Source organism: Notechis scutatus, chromosome 14 (assembly GCF_049901735.1).
Source record: "Notechis scutatus isolate UNSWTSFEM ecotype Mainland chromosome 14, rNotScu1.2, whole genome shotgun sequence".
Lineage (NCBI taxonomy): Eukaryota > Metazoa > Chordata > Lepidosauria > Squamata > Elapidae > Notechis > Notechis scutatus.
The window spans coordinates 4538598-4556213 of NC_142022.1; the positions used below are offsets into that span (position 1 = coordinate 4538598).

At 51.4% G+C, this 17616-nt stretch overlaps 2 protein-coding genes across 3 annotated transcripts in view; one reads left to right on the forward strand and one right to left on the reverse strand.

Moving 5' to 3' along the window:
- The first annotated feature begins 254 nt into the window (after positions 1–254).
- RCE1 (Ras converting CAAX endopeptidase 1) lies at positions 255–10474 on the forward strand. Of its 2 annotated transcripts, none has more exons than XM_026689063.2 (8): positions 255–746; positions 1207–1309; positions 3746–3829; positions 4402–4480; positions 5292–5459; positions 7916–7987; positions 9315–9377; positions 9921–10474. In XM_026689063.2, exons 1-8 carry the CDS (start codon positions 607–609, stop codon positions 10166–10168), a joined length of 957 nt encoding a protein of 318 aa, XP_026544848.1. In that variant the 5' UTR covers positions 255–606; the 3' UTR covers positions 10169–10474. The 2 variants fall into 2 exon arrangements, with proteins under 2 accessions (XP_026544848.1, XP_087799870.1); XM_087943744.1 differs by having other exon boundaries at positions 314–746; positions 3677–3829.
- A 1494-nt stretch (positions 10475–11968) lies between these two features.
- The window catches only part of ACTN3 (actinin alpha 3), a 39720-nt gene continuing 34072 nt past the window's right edge, over positions 11969–17616 (reverse strand). Inside the window, exons 16-21 of the mRNA XM_026689056.2 lie at positions 17340–17474; positions 16486–16665; positions 15655–15801; positions 15430–15495; positions 14034–14192; positions 11969–12633 (exon numbers count right to left, since the gene is read on the reverse strand). Of these exons, the coding sequence (XP_026544841.1) occupies positions 12475–12633; positions 14034–14192; positions 15430–15495; positions 15655–15801; positions 16486–16665; positions 17340–17474 (846 nt within the window). The 3' untranslated portion in view covers positions 11969–12474. The remainder of the gene's footprint in view (positions 12634–14033; positions 14193–15429; positions 15496–15654; positions 15802–16485; positions 16666–17339; positions 17475–17616) is intronic.

Sequence of the window (17616 nt, forward strand, 5' to 3'; positions counted from 1 at the left end):
CATCCAAATGCAAATTCCTGTGTGGGGATATGGCAACGGTCGCGAGTGTGACAAGCGCCTTCTAACTTTGGACGGTCCCTAAAAGAAACGTTGTCAGTCAAGGGGGGTAGGGGCTACCCGTATGGAGGAAGGTGCTGTCCCCGTTGCCCCTCCGCTCCTGAACCGGGCCCGACCCCGCTTAGCTTCCCCACGGAGCACGGAGTCAGGCAGCTGCCGCCCCCTAGCGGTGCCGGGCGCCGCGGCGGAAGATTCCCCGACTCGATGCCTTTGCAAGCTCAAGGCGCGGAGCGGCGTCGGCCGGTTGCGTAACCGGGGGCGTCCCATCACCCTGCCGACCCCGACCGAGCCGAAGGGAGGCGGGCCGGGGAGGAGGGAGTCGCCTGGCCTGGCGGGAATCGCTGGCAGGGGGCGGGATGCCCGCCTGGCCCGGGCCGGGGTCTCCGTGCCGCAACCCCCGCCGCAGGGCAGCCCGGCCCGCTTCCCTCCCCTCGGCTGGCTGGCGGCTTCCTCTTCCGCGCTTGGGAGGCGGAGGCTCCCCACGCGGCCCTGCCCGCCTGCCTGCCTCGCCTGGGCGGCCGGGCTGAACCGCGCTCCTGCAGCGCCCCGATGTCGGCGGAGGGCGAGGCGGCGGCGGCGGCGGCGGGGGGCGCCGGGTCGGGGCTCTGCTGGGCCTCGCTCTTCTCCTGCCTCGGCCTGGCCTGCTCCTACGTGGGCAGCCTCTATGTCTGGAAGAGCCACCTGCCCAGGTGAGGCCGGGGGAGAACGGGGAGGGGGCTGGATTGGGGGTAGGGGAGCTGCAGACCCTCCCCTGCGGCCCTCGGAGGGGCTTCCCCCCGCCCCAGCCTGGCTTGGATCCCCTGCAAGAGGCTGGGGGGTCTTCTCCCTACTGGAAACGCGCCAGGCTGGGCTTTTGGGGGTGGGATTGTATACTGTAAAACCCCTTTGCAGAAATTGGGGAGGGGGCCACTTGGCGCTGGCCATGCAAGCCAACTGGAGTCCACTCGAACCTTTGGAGCTTCTCTGCGGTGGGGAAACCCAGCCGAGGCTGAAGTTAGCCCGGGCTTTTCCTTTCTCCGGGTCAGCCGGGTCTTGTGAACGAACAGATCAGCTCCCTTAGTCTCTGCACTGCATGACGTGCCCCGCTTCCCTCCTGGTGGCAGCAGGTTTTGGGGGGGACTTTTCCAGACTTCGCTTTTCCTCCTTCAGGGACCACCCGGCGGTCATTAAACGCCGCTTCACCAGCGTCCTGGTGGTCTCCACCTTCTCGCCCGTCTTCATCTGGGTCTGGAAAGAGGTGACCGGCATTAAGGTGAGGGCGGCCTGTCCATCCAGGTTTGGCCAATGAGATTTCTGGCGTTTTCAAGGCTTTATTTCTTTAGAAGCCACTTTGTTGTTGTTGTTAAATCAAAATGAATCCAAAATGAATGTTAACAGCAGGTGAAAAGTGGAGGTGAGAAGCCCAAATGCCTACAAAGTTTTGATATGCTGGGTTTAAGAATTATTTTTTCCCAGGATCTTGAAGCAGGGATACCCAGCTGTGTTCAGATAGACAAATCTCTATTTGCTGGGAATGTTTGTTGCACAGTCCCTGTGAAATATCCTGCAGAGAGAACCAACAGGAAAGCTAACATTTGACTGAACGTAAATTTCAAACCTCTTTTGTTTATGATGCCTTTATTATGACGGTTTCCATCTTATGTTGCATTAAAAAAAGAAATAAATAAAATTTGGTGGTAACTTTTGGAGACCTCCTGGGGCTACAGTCCAAGTTTGCGAAGCAGCCGCCTTGATAGGTAGCCTCTCAGTGTGGAAAAAGTGTTTTATATCAGGAAACAGCCTTGCTGAAATAGATTGATCCCGTAACAGAAGCAATATTGGATGGAAAAGATCAATTGGCTAATATATTAGCATGCAGGTAGATTGGTGCGGGAAAAGGAGCTGCTTCAAAATATATTGCAAGTATGCCCAGAGTTGCTTGGATAGTGAGTTTTAATACATAAATTTTAATTAAATTTAATAAATAAAAATTTAATACATAAATTAGGGTCTTACACAATTTATTTATTTGCTTGTATCCTGCCTTTATTTTTATAAATAATTCAAGGGGGTGAACATATCCAACTTACCTTCCTCCTCCTATTTTCCCCACAACAACAACCTGGTGAGGCGGGCTGGGCTGAGAGAGACGGAGAGGACTGGTCCAAAGTCACCCAGCCGGCTTTCGTGCCCAAGGCAGAACTAGAACTCACCGTCTCCTGGTGATTGGCCCAAAGTCACCCAGCTGGCTTTCACGCCTAAGGCAGGACTACAACTCACAGTCTCCTGGTGATTGGCCCAAAGTCACCCAGCTGGCTTTCATGCCCAAGGCAGAACTAGAACTCACTGTCTCCCACTTTCTAGATTGGTGCTTTAACCACTAGACCAAATTTTAGGGCCTTAAAAGACCAACACGAGCAGTTTGAGCTGGGCTTAGGAAGGGCTGGGGAAATTTCTGTACAGGTAACTAAGATAGATTCTCTGCCAATCAGAGCTGATTGCTGCAATCTGCACGGGTTCAAGCCAAGCGGTGGCTACCTGATCTCTTTGTGGTGCCATTTTGCCAGGCTGTTAAGATCTGACCAGCGTCCCTTTGCCTTGCGGTCATCCTGGCTTGGCAGGACAGTCCTGCCTAGTTTCTTTTAGACGCGCAAAAGTGTTCCAGGTCACCTGTGTTGAAAAGGACGTTTCCTAGGAGAAGATTTGGACCATCTCCGGTGTGGGTGGCATTCACCCACTCTTGGCCGCTTCCATCCCTGGCTTGAGTCATTCTGAAGTGTTTGATGGCTGCCTTCACTGCAGCGTACTTAATCAAGATAATTACAACCTGGCAAAAATATTCGTGTGCTACGCAGCACTCACAATGTGCAATTAACTCGGTTGCGGTGGTTTTGTGCGTGTGTGGAGAGGGGTTAATCCATTGGTTGATCCCTGCCTCAGTATGTGGGACGAAGGCAGAAAATGGGCTGATTCAGTAACCGGTTTAAATGGACTGTTGTCAACATCGCCACAGTTGAAGTGATAGGCGAGGCCTTCCAGCACGTGGGTTGAACGGATGCTTAAAAGATAGAAGGGAGCATGTTACTGTAATTCCATTGGGGATGATGGGAGTTGGTGTGGAATCACTGTGCCATCTCACTGAATTAAGTAAAAGTTGCATGACAACAAGATGGGCAGCATATAAATTTGATAAATAAATAAGTTTATTTCCAGGGAGTCTAAGATGGTACCCTATGTATATTATCTTGATCCAGTTTGATCTAGTGGTTAGGGCATCAGGCTAAAAACCAGGAGACGGTGAGTTCTAGTGTTGCCTTGGCCAGGAGAGACAGCTGGGTGACTTTGGGCGAATCACTAGGTGTCAGTGAGTTCTAGTCCTGCCTTAGGTGTGAAAACTGACTGGGCCAGTATTACTCTTCCAGCCCAACCCACCTCACGGGGGGTGGGGGGGACGACATTAGGTTTGCCCAATGCCTTGAATAATGACAGGATAAAAATCAAATAAATGATTCTCCCCTTTCCGACCTGTCCAGTGGCTGAAATCAATTCATAGCAGGATAAAACCTGCAGCTTAATTTTGTTAAGTAGAGGCGAGATGCCATTTTCCTGTGCTGCACCTGTTTGCTTTTGGGTGAGTCAGGAGGGGAGAGCGGAGATGGTGCTGGAGGGTGAGGATGATGATGACGAAGGTATCTCCTCTTCTGCTCAGCCAGATGCATCCCTGCTCACCTTGATGGGGTTCCGGCTGGAGGGCATCTTGCCGGCGACTCTGCTGCCCCTGCTGCTGACCGTGGTAAGGGTGGCTCGTGTTATAACCTTGGGGGTGACACGTGGGTGTCCTTTTTTTTTGACCTGGGTTTTCACCAAGGCTGGCCCTGAAACCTTCCTGTCTGGTGCTGGATGCTGTTTCATAGATGGCTACTGGGAAGGAGGGGGGGGAAAAAAGTAAAGGTTCCCCTCGCACATCCGTGCTAGTCATTTCTGGCTCTGGGGTGGTGCTTATCTCCATTACAAAGCCGAAGAGCCGGCGCTGTCCGAAGGCGTCTCCGTGGTCTTGTGGCCGGCAGGACTAAACACAGAAAGTGCAGGGAGCGCTGTTCCCTTCCCACCAAAGGGGTCCCTATTTTTCTACTTGCATTTTTGACATGCTCTCGAACTGCTAGGTTGGCAGAAGCTGCTGGGAGAAGGAACGGGAGCTCACTCCGTTACACAGCGCTAGGGATTTGAACTGCTGAACTGCCGAGCTTTCTGATTGACAAGCTCAGCGTCTTAGCCACTGAGCCACCGCGTCCCGGGGGGAGGGGTGGGGATAAGTTATTTTTAATGTTTAAAACAGGTTTTCTATGAGTCCTCCTGTCTTCCCAGATCCTGTTCCTCGGCCCCCTCATCCAACTGTCCATGGACTGTCCCTGGGACATGGTGGATGGCTTAAGAGTGGCCTTCGGTAAGAATCTGCTGGTGGGCTTTGCGTTAAGATAATAGAAAATATTCTTAAGGAAGATCTGGGAGGGCATATTTTCTTCAGGTGTGTTTTGGTGAATGTGGGTGGAGCCAGAACACTTAATGGGTGGAGCCAAGCTTTGGTAAGTTCCCTCTGTCTATTGTCAGTGTTTCTCAACCTTGGCCCCTTTAAGGGGGGGGGGGGTGTGTGGACTTCCATGGCTGGCTGGGGGATTCTGGGAGTTGAAGTTCCCAAGGACCAAGTCTGAAAGTACTGGTCTCGCTAAAGGTACTCCTCGAGTTATGACCACAGTTAAGACCAGAATTTTGGTGGCTAAGCAAGACACTGGTTGATTTTTACAACCCTTTGTGCCACCGTTGTTAAGAGAAACACTGCAGTTGTTAAAATGAATCACCTGGTCGTTCAACGAATCCAGCTTCCCTCATTGACTGTGCTGGCTGGGAAAGCTGTGAATGGCGAGATCACATGACCCCAGGACACGGCAACCATCATAAACAGGAGTCCAAATTTTGATCGCGTGGTCGTGGGGATGTTGCAACGGTCATAAGTGTGAACAAGGGGCGCAAGTCCCTTTTTAAGTGCCACTGTATCTTCAAACGGTCACTAAACAAACGGTTGTAAGTCAAAGACTACCTATAGTTGATTCTTGGTTCAGATTATCCGATCACAACCTCCTCAACAGAGCAGGCCAAAAGATCAAGGCCTCTGTGTGTGTGTGTGTGTGTGTGTGTGTGTGTGTGTGTGTGTTTTGTGGGGGGGTGTCAGTAACATTGCTTCTACTCCACCCCTCTAGACCCCAGGTTTTGGGTTCTCTGCCTCACCGACATGCGCTGGCTGCGCAACCAGGTCATCGCGCCCTTCACCGAAGAGCTGGTCTTCCGGGCCTGCATGGTGCCCATGTTGGTGCCCTGCACAGGAGTAGGACTGGCCATTGTCACCTGCCCGCTCTTCTTTGGAGTCGGTGAGTTTTGGATTGATTGATTGATTAGATGTGTTTGCCAGTCCTCTCGCTTCACAGTTTTGCGTCGTCGGGGAGAGGAGATCAGCCCCAAGCCGGCTGCCGGCTTCTGCTCTCCTTGTCTGGATGCGGCTGCAGGTTTTGGGACAGGGGGGTGGGTAGGGTCAGGGGTGGGCTGCTGGGGGTTCGGGAGGGCCCCTAGCTAAGATTCTGTGCAGTTTGGAGACACCCCCCTCCCAATCCCACTCCTGGCTGGCCCCTCCCATCCGGTCCCTCCCCTCCCAGGAGTCCCCAGGTGGCCCGTTTTAGATGCAGGTGAGTGCAGGATGTGCACGGAGGCTCAAGGAGGGCGAAAAATGCCCCCCCTGGAAGTTCAGGAAGGCCGGAAATGGGCCTGTTTCCAGCTTCCATAGAGCCTCCGGAGCCCAGAGAGGCCATTTTCCCCCTTCCGAGGCTCAAAGAAAGCCTCCAGGGAGGGCAGAAATACCCCCCTCCCTACCATGGTGCAGGAGGTCAACCAGCCACACCCACCACGCCCACCCAGCAACCAGGCAGAGAACCCATTGCTAAAATGTTTGAAGCCCACCCCTGGGTGGGGTCTTCCCTGAGAAGGCTGGCTCTTACTCCAAGTGGCCGCCATCCTTACTCAACCCCCATGGACCAGAAGGTGAAGAGGCAAAGGCTAGCAATGGATTGTGGAGCCCTGGGTGCTCTCTGAGCTCGAGGCGTTTCACGTCCCAACTGGGTAACCTCATCTGGAGGGGATTGGGGTTTGCCCTCTAGGAGCCCTGGTGAGGTTACCTAGTTGAGTGGTGAAACGTCTGCAAGAAAACCACCCAGCTCGGAGATCACCCCACACTTCAACCCTGCGCTAGAAATATTATATCAGTAACGTGTGAACGCCTGATTTTATTTCGGCCGACGGGCCTCCTGCTTGCAGTCCTTCCTTGGGGCATAATCTTCCTAAATGTACATAAAAGGGGAGCCTTTGCTTTCCACCTCCTCGCTTTCTTCCTGGGGGTTATTAAAACCTAATGGAAATAAGGCCGCCCCTGGGTGGGATAGGGAATCGGGTGGAACAGGAAGCCTCCGGATCGAACTGCGATTTGAGTCGCCTGCTGATTTGGAAAACAAAGCTCCTATTTGGGGTTGCAACCTGTCGTTGAATTTCACAAAAGCTCAAGAAAACCATCCCGGTGAGATCAGCGGCCCAGGGACCGCTTCCACGGAGAAAGGTTTTTCCTTGGACCGGAGGGAGCGTGGTTTTGTGGGCCTGCCTGCATCCCGCGGATGGGGCTTTGCTTGCTTGCGTGGCCCGGTTGCTGGCATGCCGTGGCCCGGTGCCAGTCCACGGACTGAGGGTTGAGGACCCCTGCGTTCGACGTTGCATTGAGAGACCTCCAGAAAGCTGCAAATCTGGAGGTTTAGCAGGAAAGCTTAAAAAAAACACGTTCCAGAAGAATTAGCATCCAACATCCTTGCGGTTGCCAAGCCAACTTCATGGGTGGAAGTCAGTGAGAGCCAAAGATTGACTCAAATTAGACTTAATTTTTGTCTGAAGCTACTTTGGTTAGCTCTACCTGGGAAGGCCGCCTCTTCTTGTATAGGGGATGACATAGAGTCCTCAACGTACAACCCCAATTGGGAGCACATTGCTAGGAAGTGAGTCTTTCCTGATTTTATGACCTCGTTTTGCCACGGTTAAGCGAATCACGGCAGTCCCTAAGTGAATCATGTGGTTGGTAAGCAAATCTGGCTCCTCCCCTTTGATGTTGGCGGTCAGAAGCCTGTTGGGAAGGTCACAAACGGCGGTGTGTCCTTGGACGCCGCAATAATTATGAATATGTCCGGGTTGCCAAGCATCTGAATTTTGATCGCAGAGACGTGGTTTTAAGTGCGAGGAGCAGTTATAAGTCCCTTTTTTCAGTGCCGTAGTAAGTCAACTCAGTCATTGGTCACTAAACAAGCAGTTGTAATTCAAGGACTATCTGTAAAGCCTACGAGAACATAAGGCCCCTATTTTGCCAATACAGATAGTCCTCGATTTATGACCACAATTGCACCCCAAATTTCTGTAGTGAAGTGAGACATTTCTTAAGTTTTGCCCCATTGTACGACCTTTCTGGCCTCGTTGTTAAGCGAGTTAAGTCAGTAACCCAGTTGTTAAGGGAAACTGGCTTCCCCATCGATTCAGCTTGTTGGACGGTCGCAAAAGGGGATCGCGTATCCCTAGGACACAGCAACGGTCATAAGTCTGAACCAGTTGCTATGCGTCTGAATTTTGATCTCGTGACCTGCAAAGATCGTAGCTTTAAAAGACGGTCATAAGTCACTTTTTTTCAGTGCCGTCCGTTGTAACTTTGAACGGTCGCTAAATGAACTTGTAAGTGGAGGACTACCTATATATGTGGGTGGTTTTTTTTTTTTTTATTAACGTGAAATTATTTTTCCTCCTACAGCTCATTTCCACCACGTCATCGAGCAGCTGCGGTTTCGCCAAGGAAGCAGAGCCAGTATTTTCCTTTCGGCAGGTGGGGATCTATCTCCTGGCAGGGACGTCACTAAAAGGGAGCAAGGCAGGGGGGCAATGCCAGGTTGGAAGCTCCCAATCAAGAACATCCCAATCGTGGTCAAATTTCCCCCCGAAAGTTGAATGCTGGGAAAAGAGGCTTAAACCAGGCCGTTAGGTGTAGGATTTCTGTGGCCATTGTTGTTTTGAGCTTGCTGCTGACGTATTGCTAAACGATTTCATGAAAAAAAAGGTGAATTCCTTCTGCCTTTGGCTCTTTTTCCCACAAACGGGCTTCATCATGTCTCCGCAGAGGGCCAAACCAATTTATTCCTAAGGTGGTTGATTTATTTTTTGTAGCTCAGGGTATTGTGGAAACCTTGCCTGGTGGGTTGTTTGATACCTTGTAACAGAATAACAGAGTTGGAAGGGACCTTGGAGGTCTTCTAGTCCAACCCCCTGCTCAAGCAGGAGCCCATTTCAAATAGTTGTCCAATCTGTTCTTAAAAAACCTTTAGGGCTGGAGCATCCATCCGTTCTGGAGGCAAGCTGTTCGACTGATTAATTGTTCTGTCAGGAAATTTATCCTTATTTCTAGGTTGCTTCTCTCCTTGGTTAGTTTCCACCCGTTGCTTCTTGTCCTGCCTGTTGGAAAATAGGTTGACCCCCCCTCTTCTTTGGGGCAGCCCCTCAAACACTGGCATTTCGCTATCATGTCTCCCCCGGTCCTCCTGTTCATTAAGCCAGACAATTCCTGCAACTGTTTTAGCCTCCAGTCCTCTAATCTTCTTGTCTCTTCTCTTTCGGAGGAGACAAGAGAAAATCCAACCTCTTTGTATCCTTGAGCAATCCCCCCCCACACACACACCAAAAAAAAAAAGTTCCATTTGATAGCCCTTGGACTAGTGTGTCATTGTGTAGTTGAGTTGCTCCGTGTGTTACTCGGAAGGCAACGGCAAACCCTAAAGACGAAAGGAATTGAAGAAATGGGGGTCTATTTGCAAATGATTTCTTTACAAATGGAAAGAAAATTCAGAAGACCTCCCTTTTTCCTACTTTTTAAATTATGTATCTGAAGGGCCTTTAAATGTTTGGAATTCAACTCCCAGAATTCCCCAGCCAGCTACCGGCTGGGGGATTCTGGGAGTTGAAGTCCAGACACCTTAAAAGTCACCAAGGTTCAGGAACGCTGAATATCTACACCATCGCTTGCAACTGGCCTGAAGTTGCCCCGGTAGGGGATGCACAGAAGTCTCCCCTTTTTAAATTACATTCTCTACTTCCTCCACGCAATGTGCGTGCGCACACCAACACAACCTTTGCTAACTGGCTGCTCCCTTCCCCTGCAGTGTTCCAGTTCTCCTACACCGCGATCTTTGGAGCCTACACTGCGTTCCTCTTCATCCGAACAGGTTGGTGTTGGGAGCCGGGATTTTCTTCCCAGGGTCCTTTTCCTCTCGGTTGCTGCTTTGCATGCAAAAGGCAAGTTTCCTCAACCATTACGTGCCAATTTCCTCCACTGTGACCAGCAGTGAGTCTCTGGAAGTCCCCCCTTCGAAGGGCTGGGCGATAGCTGGGAACGATGGGAGGTTCCGAAGCCCAAAATTGAGACATTGAGCCCTCTTCCCTGTCAGCGACCCCTGATTCTGAGCCCTTCTCCCCTCCGGTCAAGGCTAATCCGGTAGTAAGGCAAAGCGGGTGGTTTAAGATAGCCCTGTTGTGGCTCAGGATCCAGTGTGAGCCAGACCCGTTTCTTTTCCCTTTGCAAAAATGGAGAACTTCTTTCGCCCACCTCCCAGCTAAAATTCCTCATTTGGCTTGACTGAAGGCGTTTGTCAGTCTGCCCGAGATTGCTGGGTGGTGGCTTTTCCACCAAGGGAAAGCTCCTTTTCTCTCTGCTCCTCGGAAGGGGTGGGATTCCTCTTTTCATCACTTGTCGCCCTCTCTCCATGCAGGACACCTCATCGGGCCGGTTCTCTGCCATTCCTTCTGCAACTACGTCGGATTCCCCGCGGTGGGCGCAGCCCTGGAGCACTCGCAGTGTTTCCTGGTGGTCTTCTTTTACCTGCTGGGCGTGGCCCTCTTCTTCCTCCTCCTCCTCCCCATGACGGACCCGGTTTTCTTTGGCCACCTGCCCATCTGCTCCCTCTCCAGACTGACCTCTCCTGCAGATGGCCTCTCCAGCTCTTCCTGGTGCTCCTGACGGCCCCGTGGCACCTCTGCTACGAACACACCCTTGCCCCCCACACCCTGTCCGGGCGCTCCGCTCTGTGACCCGCTTGGTTCTCAGACGCCGCCGTTCTGCTCTGCAGCTGGGAAGGGCAGGAGCTCCCCCTGTTCCCAGAGAGGCTCCTCACTTCAACCCCGTTTGCCGCCGGTGGGTAGCCGCGACGTCACTCTCGCACACCTCCACCCTGAGCCAACCACCCCTTTTTCTAGAGATCCCTGGGCCCTTTTCCTCCAGGCCCCAAAGAGTTCTATTTTTTATGAATAAAGTACTTTAAGGAGGCGCCTTGGTTGGTTGAATGGACTCAGGGTGTGTGTGTGTGTGTGTGTCCCTGTAAGTGAGATCCAAGCGCTGCCGGTTCTTTGGGTCTCTCCCGCGGCCAGATTTCTCACGGGAATCGGGGCTCTGAGGCCGTGAGAAGGAGAGCCCACCGGTGGGTTCTCGGCAGTGGAAGCAAGATTGCCGGGAAAGCGAGATCACTTGAGGAAGAGTAGTCTTAACTCCACCTTTGCTCCCTAGTCTTAACTGCTCAAGGAGCCAGAGGGGATCCTGCCAAGGCAGAGCATGATTTTGGGAAGCAGCTGTTAACTTGGAGGGCATCAACCCTGGGTGGCTTCCAGGATATCAGAGTTGGAAGAGACCTTGGAGGTCTTCTAGTCCAACCCCCTGCTCAAACAGGAGACCCTATCCCCTTGATGGCAAACCTGTGGCACGTGTGCCACAGGTGGCTCTCAGAGCCATTTGTGCTAGTACGCAAGCTGCAGGCAAACTTACTGCGCATGTGCGCGCCTCACAGCTGATTTTCAGCTAAAGTTTTCAGCCTCAAAGGCTTGAGGAAGGCTTCTGCAGGCTTTGCAGGCCGAACTAGCCCGCTTTCATCACTTCCAGTATTTTTGGAAAAACAGGAAGTATGAACGGGGCTAGATTTCTGCCTACAAAGTTTGCAGAAGCCTTCCTCAAGCCTTTGGGAGGCCAAAAGCCTCAACCGGCCGAAACCAGCTGTGAGGCTGGGTGGGTGGGATTGCGCATGCATGTGTAGGGGCGGGGGGACGCGCAGTGCCTTCTGGGTGCTGGCATGCGAGCACGCGTGTGCAATCGTGCACAATTTTTGGCACAGGAGCCCCCAAAGGTTAGCCACCATTGATTGCCCTATGCCATTCCAGGCAAGTGGCTGTCTTATCTCTTATCTCTAAAGCCTCCAGTGACGGAGGACCCACGACTTCTGGAGGCACTGATGAATTGTCCTCCCAAGTTCCAGGCTGCTTCTCTCCTTGGTTGGTTTCCATCCGTTGCTTCTTGTCCTGCCTTCAGCTGCTTTGAGCCCCTCTTTCAGATATTAGAACGCTGCTATCATGTCACTCCTAGTCCTCCTTTTTTCCTAGATTAGCTGTACCTACAGAACATAGAATAACAGCTGGAAGGGACCTTGGAGGTCTTCCAGTCGAACCCCCTGCCCAGGCAGGAGAGAGACCCTATCGTACCATTCCAGACAAACGGCAGTCCAATCTCTTCTTGAAAACCTCCAGGGATCGAGCTGCCACAACTTCTGGAGGCAAGAAGTCCCGTTCTCCTCGCTGTCAGGAAATTTCTCCTTAGATTTCCAGGTTGCTTCTCTCCACAGATGGAATTCCATCCTTTAAGTTTCCCCCCTAAGCAACCTCCTGCCAGGCTCCCAGAGTTCCCTCTTGGCTGGGCGGCCAGGCCTTTCAGCTTACAGGACTGTGACAGAACATCCCACCCCGTTGGCCTACCAAGAAGAAAGACCCCGACCACAGATGGGCCTCCAGAGTGTGGTGTTTTATTGGTGCTACAGCATCTGTTCCATGCCGGCCGGGCCGGGCCTCCTTGGGGAACCCCATGCTGGCAGCCCCACCCTCGTGGTCTTCTAGACAGCGGTCCAGGGCTGCCTTTTAGGACATTGCCTGGGGGCTGAGAAACCCAGAAGGGCCTGGCGGGGGTCGGGGGGAGGCAGGGCAGAGCACAGCCTGGCGGGGGGCAGGGGGGCGGAGGGCTTGACTAGCTCAGGAGCAAAGAAGAGAGACAGCAGCAGGACAGGACAGAGACAGTTATCTGACCAAGACACACCCCCGCTTAATTCCACCAGCTGTGGCTCATGGAGTGGAGAGGGAGGATCTCCTGATCTTTTGCCCAACGTTTGAGGGGGGAGGGCATGTGGGGAAGGGGCTGCGCCCTTCTTTCCGTGGGCACAGGACTCAGGTGGCGTTAGCTCCCCGGAAGGGAGGAGGAGGGGCCCACATGCCTTTGGTGGTGAGGGGAGGGAATCACAGGTCGCTCTCCCCATACAGGGCGCTGGAGAAGGAGACATAGTCCAAGGCGCCCGTGACGGTATCAGCTCCGCTGTACTTGGTCATCCGGGTGATGCAGTACTCGGCCTGCTCTGGGGGCAGCTCCCGGCGCAGCTCTTCCACGGTGATGTAGTTCTGCGGAGGACCAAGGAGACCCCACCCCACCCCAGTTAGAAGGCCAGAGAAGCCCGGAGCTCGGCACCTGCTTGATAGGAGGAGGCTTTTCCAAAAGGCAACTGGACTTCCTTGGTGTTTTTGTTTTTTCCCCCCTTGAAAAATTTTTTTTTTTTTTTTTTTTTTTTTTTTGGGGGGGGGTTTGGGGGGGGGGTTGGGGGGGGGGTGGTGGGGGGGTTTTGGGGGGGGGGGGAGTTTTTGGGAAGTTTTTGGGTTTGGGTTTTTTTTTTTTTTTTTTTTTTTTTTGTTTTTTTTTTTTTTTTTTTTTTTTTTTTTTTTTTGTTTGTTTTTTTGGTGCGTTTTTTTTTGTTTTGTTATTTTTATTTTTTCTTTAGTTTGTTTTTTTTTTTTTTTTTAAGTCTAAATTTCAGTTCTCATCGTGAAGTTTCTTCTTCTGAGTTCTAGAAAAAGGTGAGGAAATGGTTTAGAGTCTTTGCATTCCATTCCCCACTATTCGGCCAGAACTGAAGAAGCTTCTTGGATGAGAAGTGAAACGTCTTCAAAGAAAAACAGGAAGTCCAGTTGCCTTTTGGAAAAGCACCTTTGGGACAAACATGACCTGGATGGTTGAGAATCTCCACAGATCGGGGTCCTCAAATTTGGCAACTTTAAGACTTGTGGACTTCAACTCCCAGAATTCCTCAACCAGCATAGCTGGCTGAGGAATTCTGGGAGTTGAAGTCTTAAGGTTGCCAAGTTTGGAGACCTCTGCCATAGATATTTGCTTCTTGGGGGATCGGGAAAGGATGCCTGACTGACCCCTGCCACTGAGGCCTCCCCAGCCCTCCCCAGATGTTGCTCTCCAGCTACACTGCCCAGGGTGAAGCCCAGAGCATCTTGGAGGGCAACCAGAATTGAAGGTCTGAAGTGGAAGGATGGAGCTTCCTAGGAATGCTAGGTTGGTGGATCTGTCGTGGAGCAAAAGGCCAGGCCAGGCTCGGATGGCTGGCTAGGCCCACCTGCTGGGCTGCTATGGGATGGGAAGCCTCAGTGGGCTTCCTTCCTGCTGCCAGAAAAAGGACTGTGACGCAAGGAGAGGCCCGTCAAGATCAACTCCCTCATCTGGCCCACCATAAACCATTCAAGAATAATTGGGATTATACAGCAGGTTTGGGAAGGGTCGCCTGGCGTTTCCTCGTTTGGGAGAAAAAGGATTTTCCCTGCTGGGGTAAGAGGGAAGCAGAGATGGCCAGAAACCAGAACCAACAGGTGGGATCCAGGATGCTAATTCTCTTTGGCCAATGTAGGTTTCATCCCGCTTGTAAATAAAGAGTCCCTTTCAAAGCTGGTGTGGGCAAGTCGGAATCTCCCTCCTGCTCCCTCCCAACCCCCTCCAGTCATCTCTCTTCCCGACTCCTCACCTTGTCTGAAGCCAGGATCTTGAAGGAGGCAATGACCTGTTCCGCCGTGTCAGTCTCGGCTGTCTCCCGGGTCATGAAGTCGATGAACGCTTGGAAGGTCACCACCCCCGTGTTGTTGGGATCCACCAGGGTCATGATGCGGGCAAACTCCACTTCTCCCTGGGAGTGAGAGGAAGGATGGGTCGATTCTCTGCCCAGTTCAGGCAGATCTAGAGGCCCCAGAGTGAGACAGCTCAAAACTGCCCCCCCCCCCCCCCACCGTTTCAGACATTGTGTTCCCATCCGACAGACAACAGGTAATTTTATTGTCTAAAACCAGCGTGTGGTAAGCGAAGCATTGGAGCAAAGGCATTGGATGGATAGTCGGTTTGTGCAACTTGTTTTATCCAAGAGAGGGAAAAGGTTGGAAAATGATGGGGAAGAGGACACGCTGTCTAAACCCACATCCGTTTTTCCATGTTCACTCTTGACGTTTTAAAAATTGAAACCTCATTCAATGCATTTTTATTTTTTGAGCCAGAAAGTGCACCCCAGCATGGAGGGAAATTCAAAATCCCAATGATAACTGAATTCTGTTTTTTATCTAGGCAGGAAGGATAAATAATCCCTTTAAGTAATGCTACTGTCCAGGTGGTTCTCTCCCTTCTTCGTCCTGCTGCTTATTTCCTGGCCATCTGAGCCTCTCTGGGAAATAAAAAGGGCCATAAAACGGCCTTAATCCATTAGAGGAAACCTTCAGGAAACTGGCAAGGGCACTGGCAGTTTACAGGCCACAAACCAAACCGCTTCTCCAGCTGAGCCAAATCTCCCAAGGGCTTTGATGATGGCAGCTCTGCAGCCCTGGAGGAAAGAGTTAAAAGTTTCCCTCCCAGCTTGACACAGTCCATATGAGCTTCCTCAGAGGGCTGCAAGGCCATACTTTGTCTGTCTGTCTGTCTGTCTGTCTGTCTATCATCTACACCCCCCTCTCTATCTATCATCTATCTATCTATCTATCTATCTATCTATCTATCTATCTATCTATCTATCTATTACGAGGGGTCCTTGGTGCTCTCTGAGCTTGCTTGTTCTCTTACAGAGGTTACATTACCCAGACTAGGCAACATCATCAGTTAGTCAGTGACAGACTAAGACTGACGATGTTAGCTGCTTAACTAGCACTGATGATGTTACCTAGTTCGGCAATGTAACGTCTTCAAGAAAACAACCGAGCACAGAGAGTGCTAAGGACCCCTCATTCCAACCCTTAGCTGCAAATATTCTCCTTTATCGATATATATACATGCACAAGGTTAACGTCTCGTGCTCCAACGCCAGCTACTGTGTGCCCTTCCCCTCCCAAGAGATGCAGCAGGTGCACCGAAACTAATCCTCCCCGTCCAGGCTGGATTCCTACCAGGTCGTATCCCATGGAGATCAAGCAGGCCCGGAAGTCGTCAGGGTCCATCAGGCCATTTCGTTTCTGCAATCAGTCAAGTGGGAAAAGGTGTGAGAAACAGCAGAGGAGACTCAGAACGGCCCCCCAGTGTGTGGCTTGAGTGACAGGCACCCCCCCCAACACTACGAACAGGTATTTTTGTTAAAAGAGATGCCGGCATAAGAAGAATGGCCTGCTACCCACCCGGTCGAAATGGTTGAAGGAAGCCCGGAACTCGTTCATCTGTTCTTGGCTGATGCCTTTGGCATCCCTGGTCAGGATCTGGTTCTCAACTTCATTGATGGTGCGGGCAATCGTGGTCAAGAGCTGCTCCCAGCCCACGCGGATGTGCTGCAGTCAAGACGAGGAGGAGGAGGAGAGTGGGAGAGAAGGAGAGGCAGGAATAAGAGGGATTCCTCTTTCTTTCTTTTTAACATGCAGAGAAAACAGACCGGACTGGTTGCACAGTTGAACTTGGCACATTGGGAGATGTGAAAATGTTTCTCTCTCACTTGAGTAGAGCTTTGCCTGAAAATTTTGGCTGGCCTCAAATTCAGGGATGCATCCTTGACAAATTTCTCAGGCATAGACAGGTAGTCCTGGACTTATAACCATTCGTTTTAGTGACCGTTGAAGGTTGCACTGGCACTGAAAACAAGGGCTTACGGCTGGTCCTCGCACTTATGAACTCTCAAATGATCCCCCAGTCACATGATCAAAATGGGGGCCCTGTCACATGATCCCCCAGTCACTTGGCAACCGCCATGCGTTTATGAGCGTCCCATTTGCAGCCTTCCCAGCCAGCTTCCAACAAGCAAAGTTAATGGGGGAAGCTGGATTCACTCAACAACCTCGTGATTTCGCTGCAGTGATTCATTTAACCACTGTGGCGAAAAAAGTCGTAAGATGGGGTGCGACTGGCTTAACAACTGCTCTGCTTAGCAGCCGAAATTCTGCTCCCAATGGAGGTCGTAAATTGAGGCCTGGCAGTATTTCCCACTGCTTTCCTTGCCCTCCTCTGTCCAGGCCACTTACTTCCATGGTGTAGTTGGTGTGCTTGTTGTCGAAAACGAGAGCTTCCTGGATGAGCTGGTGGTCGCCTTCCAGCTTGTCAATATTCACTTTGTAATTGATAATGTTTTGCTCGTGCTGTTTCAGTTGGTTCATTTGGTCCTCGAGGGGTCCACTTATGTCCACGGAGACATGACCGATTTCCTGGAGGGGTTAAAAAGGGAACTTTGAATCTGAGGTTTATGCACCTGGCTCAAATTCCCCTCGGACCTTCTTCCCACAAATATTACGAGGCACCGTTGGTCACCGGAAGCCGGTGGGATTCTGCAAATTGGAAATTCAGGTCTAAGAAAAAGAATTTAAGCGTTTTATACTTTCTTGTCTGTTCTGATCCATCTTTAGAGTAGCCCTCTCTGTTTTTTCCCCAGGTTACATTTTTCTTTAGTGCAAATGCTTTAAATGAAAAGGTATTTGGATTGGTTCTATGACCACGGCCAACTCATTGTGGGACAAGTCCTTATGGGACAAGAGTTACACTTATATTAAAGAAATGGTGGAATAGAATCATTAAAGAAAGGATGCAAAAGGAGGAACAGAATGAAATGGGAACGACAAAAGTTAAAACAATTGATTTTAGATAATTAAACTGAATTGTTAAATTGTCCTGCAGTGAGTTGTCCCAAGGTGAGCTGCCTGGGGAGAGTAGTGCCATTCCGATTTAGATTAGGGCAGTGCTTCTCCACTTTGGCAACTGAAAAGATGCGTGGACTTCAACTCCCAGAATTCCCCAGCCAGGAGGCTGGGCCTACTTGATAACCAGTCCTCTGCCAGAGGAACAGGGAGCGCAATATTGATGGAAAGGAGAAGGAAGGCCTGACCTCCATCTTGGTCTGGATCCAGGGACCAATGATATTAGCCTGGGCAGCGAATTGACGTCGCAGGCGCTCGTTGGCTTGCTGCCTTGCCAGTTCTTCCTGCAAGGTCTGGTCGCGATGTGGAACCAGCTGCTTCACCTAAAATGGAAGGACCGAGGAAAACGGGTGTTTAAAACCTCACTGACGGGGAGAGGACTTGGGGGTGGAATTAGGAAGAAAAGCAATGCCACCCTCCCCATGCCAAAGCTCAGCCCCTTTCTAGATTGGAGGGAATAACAAC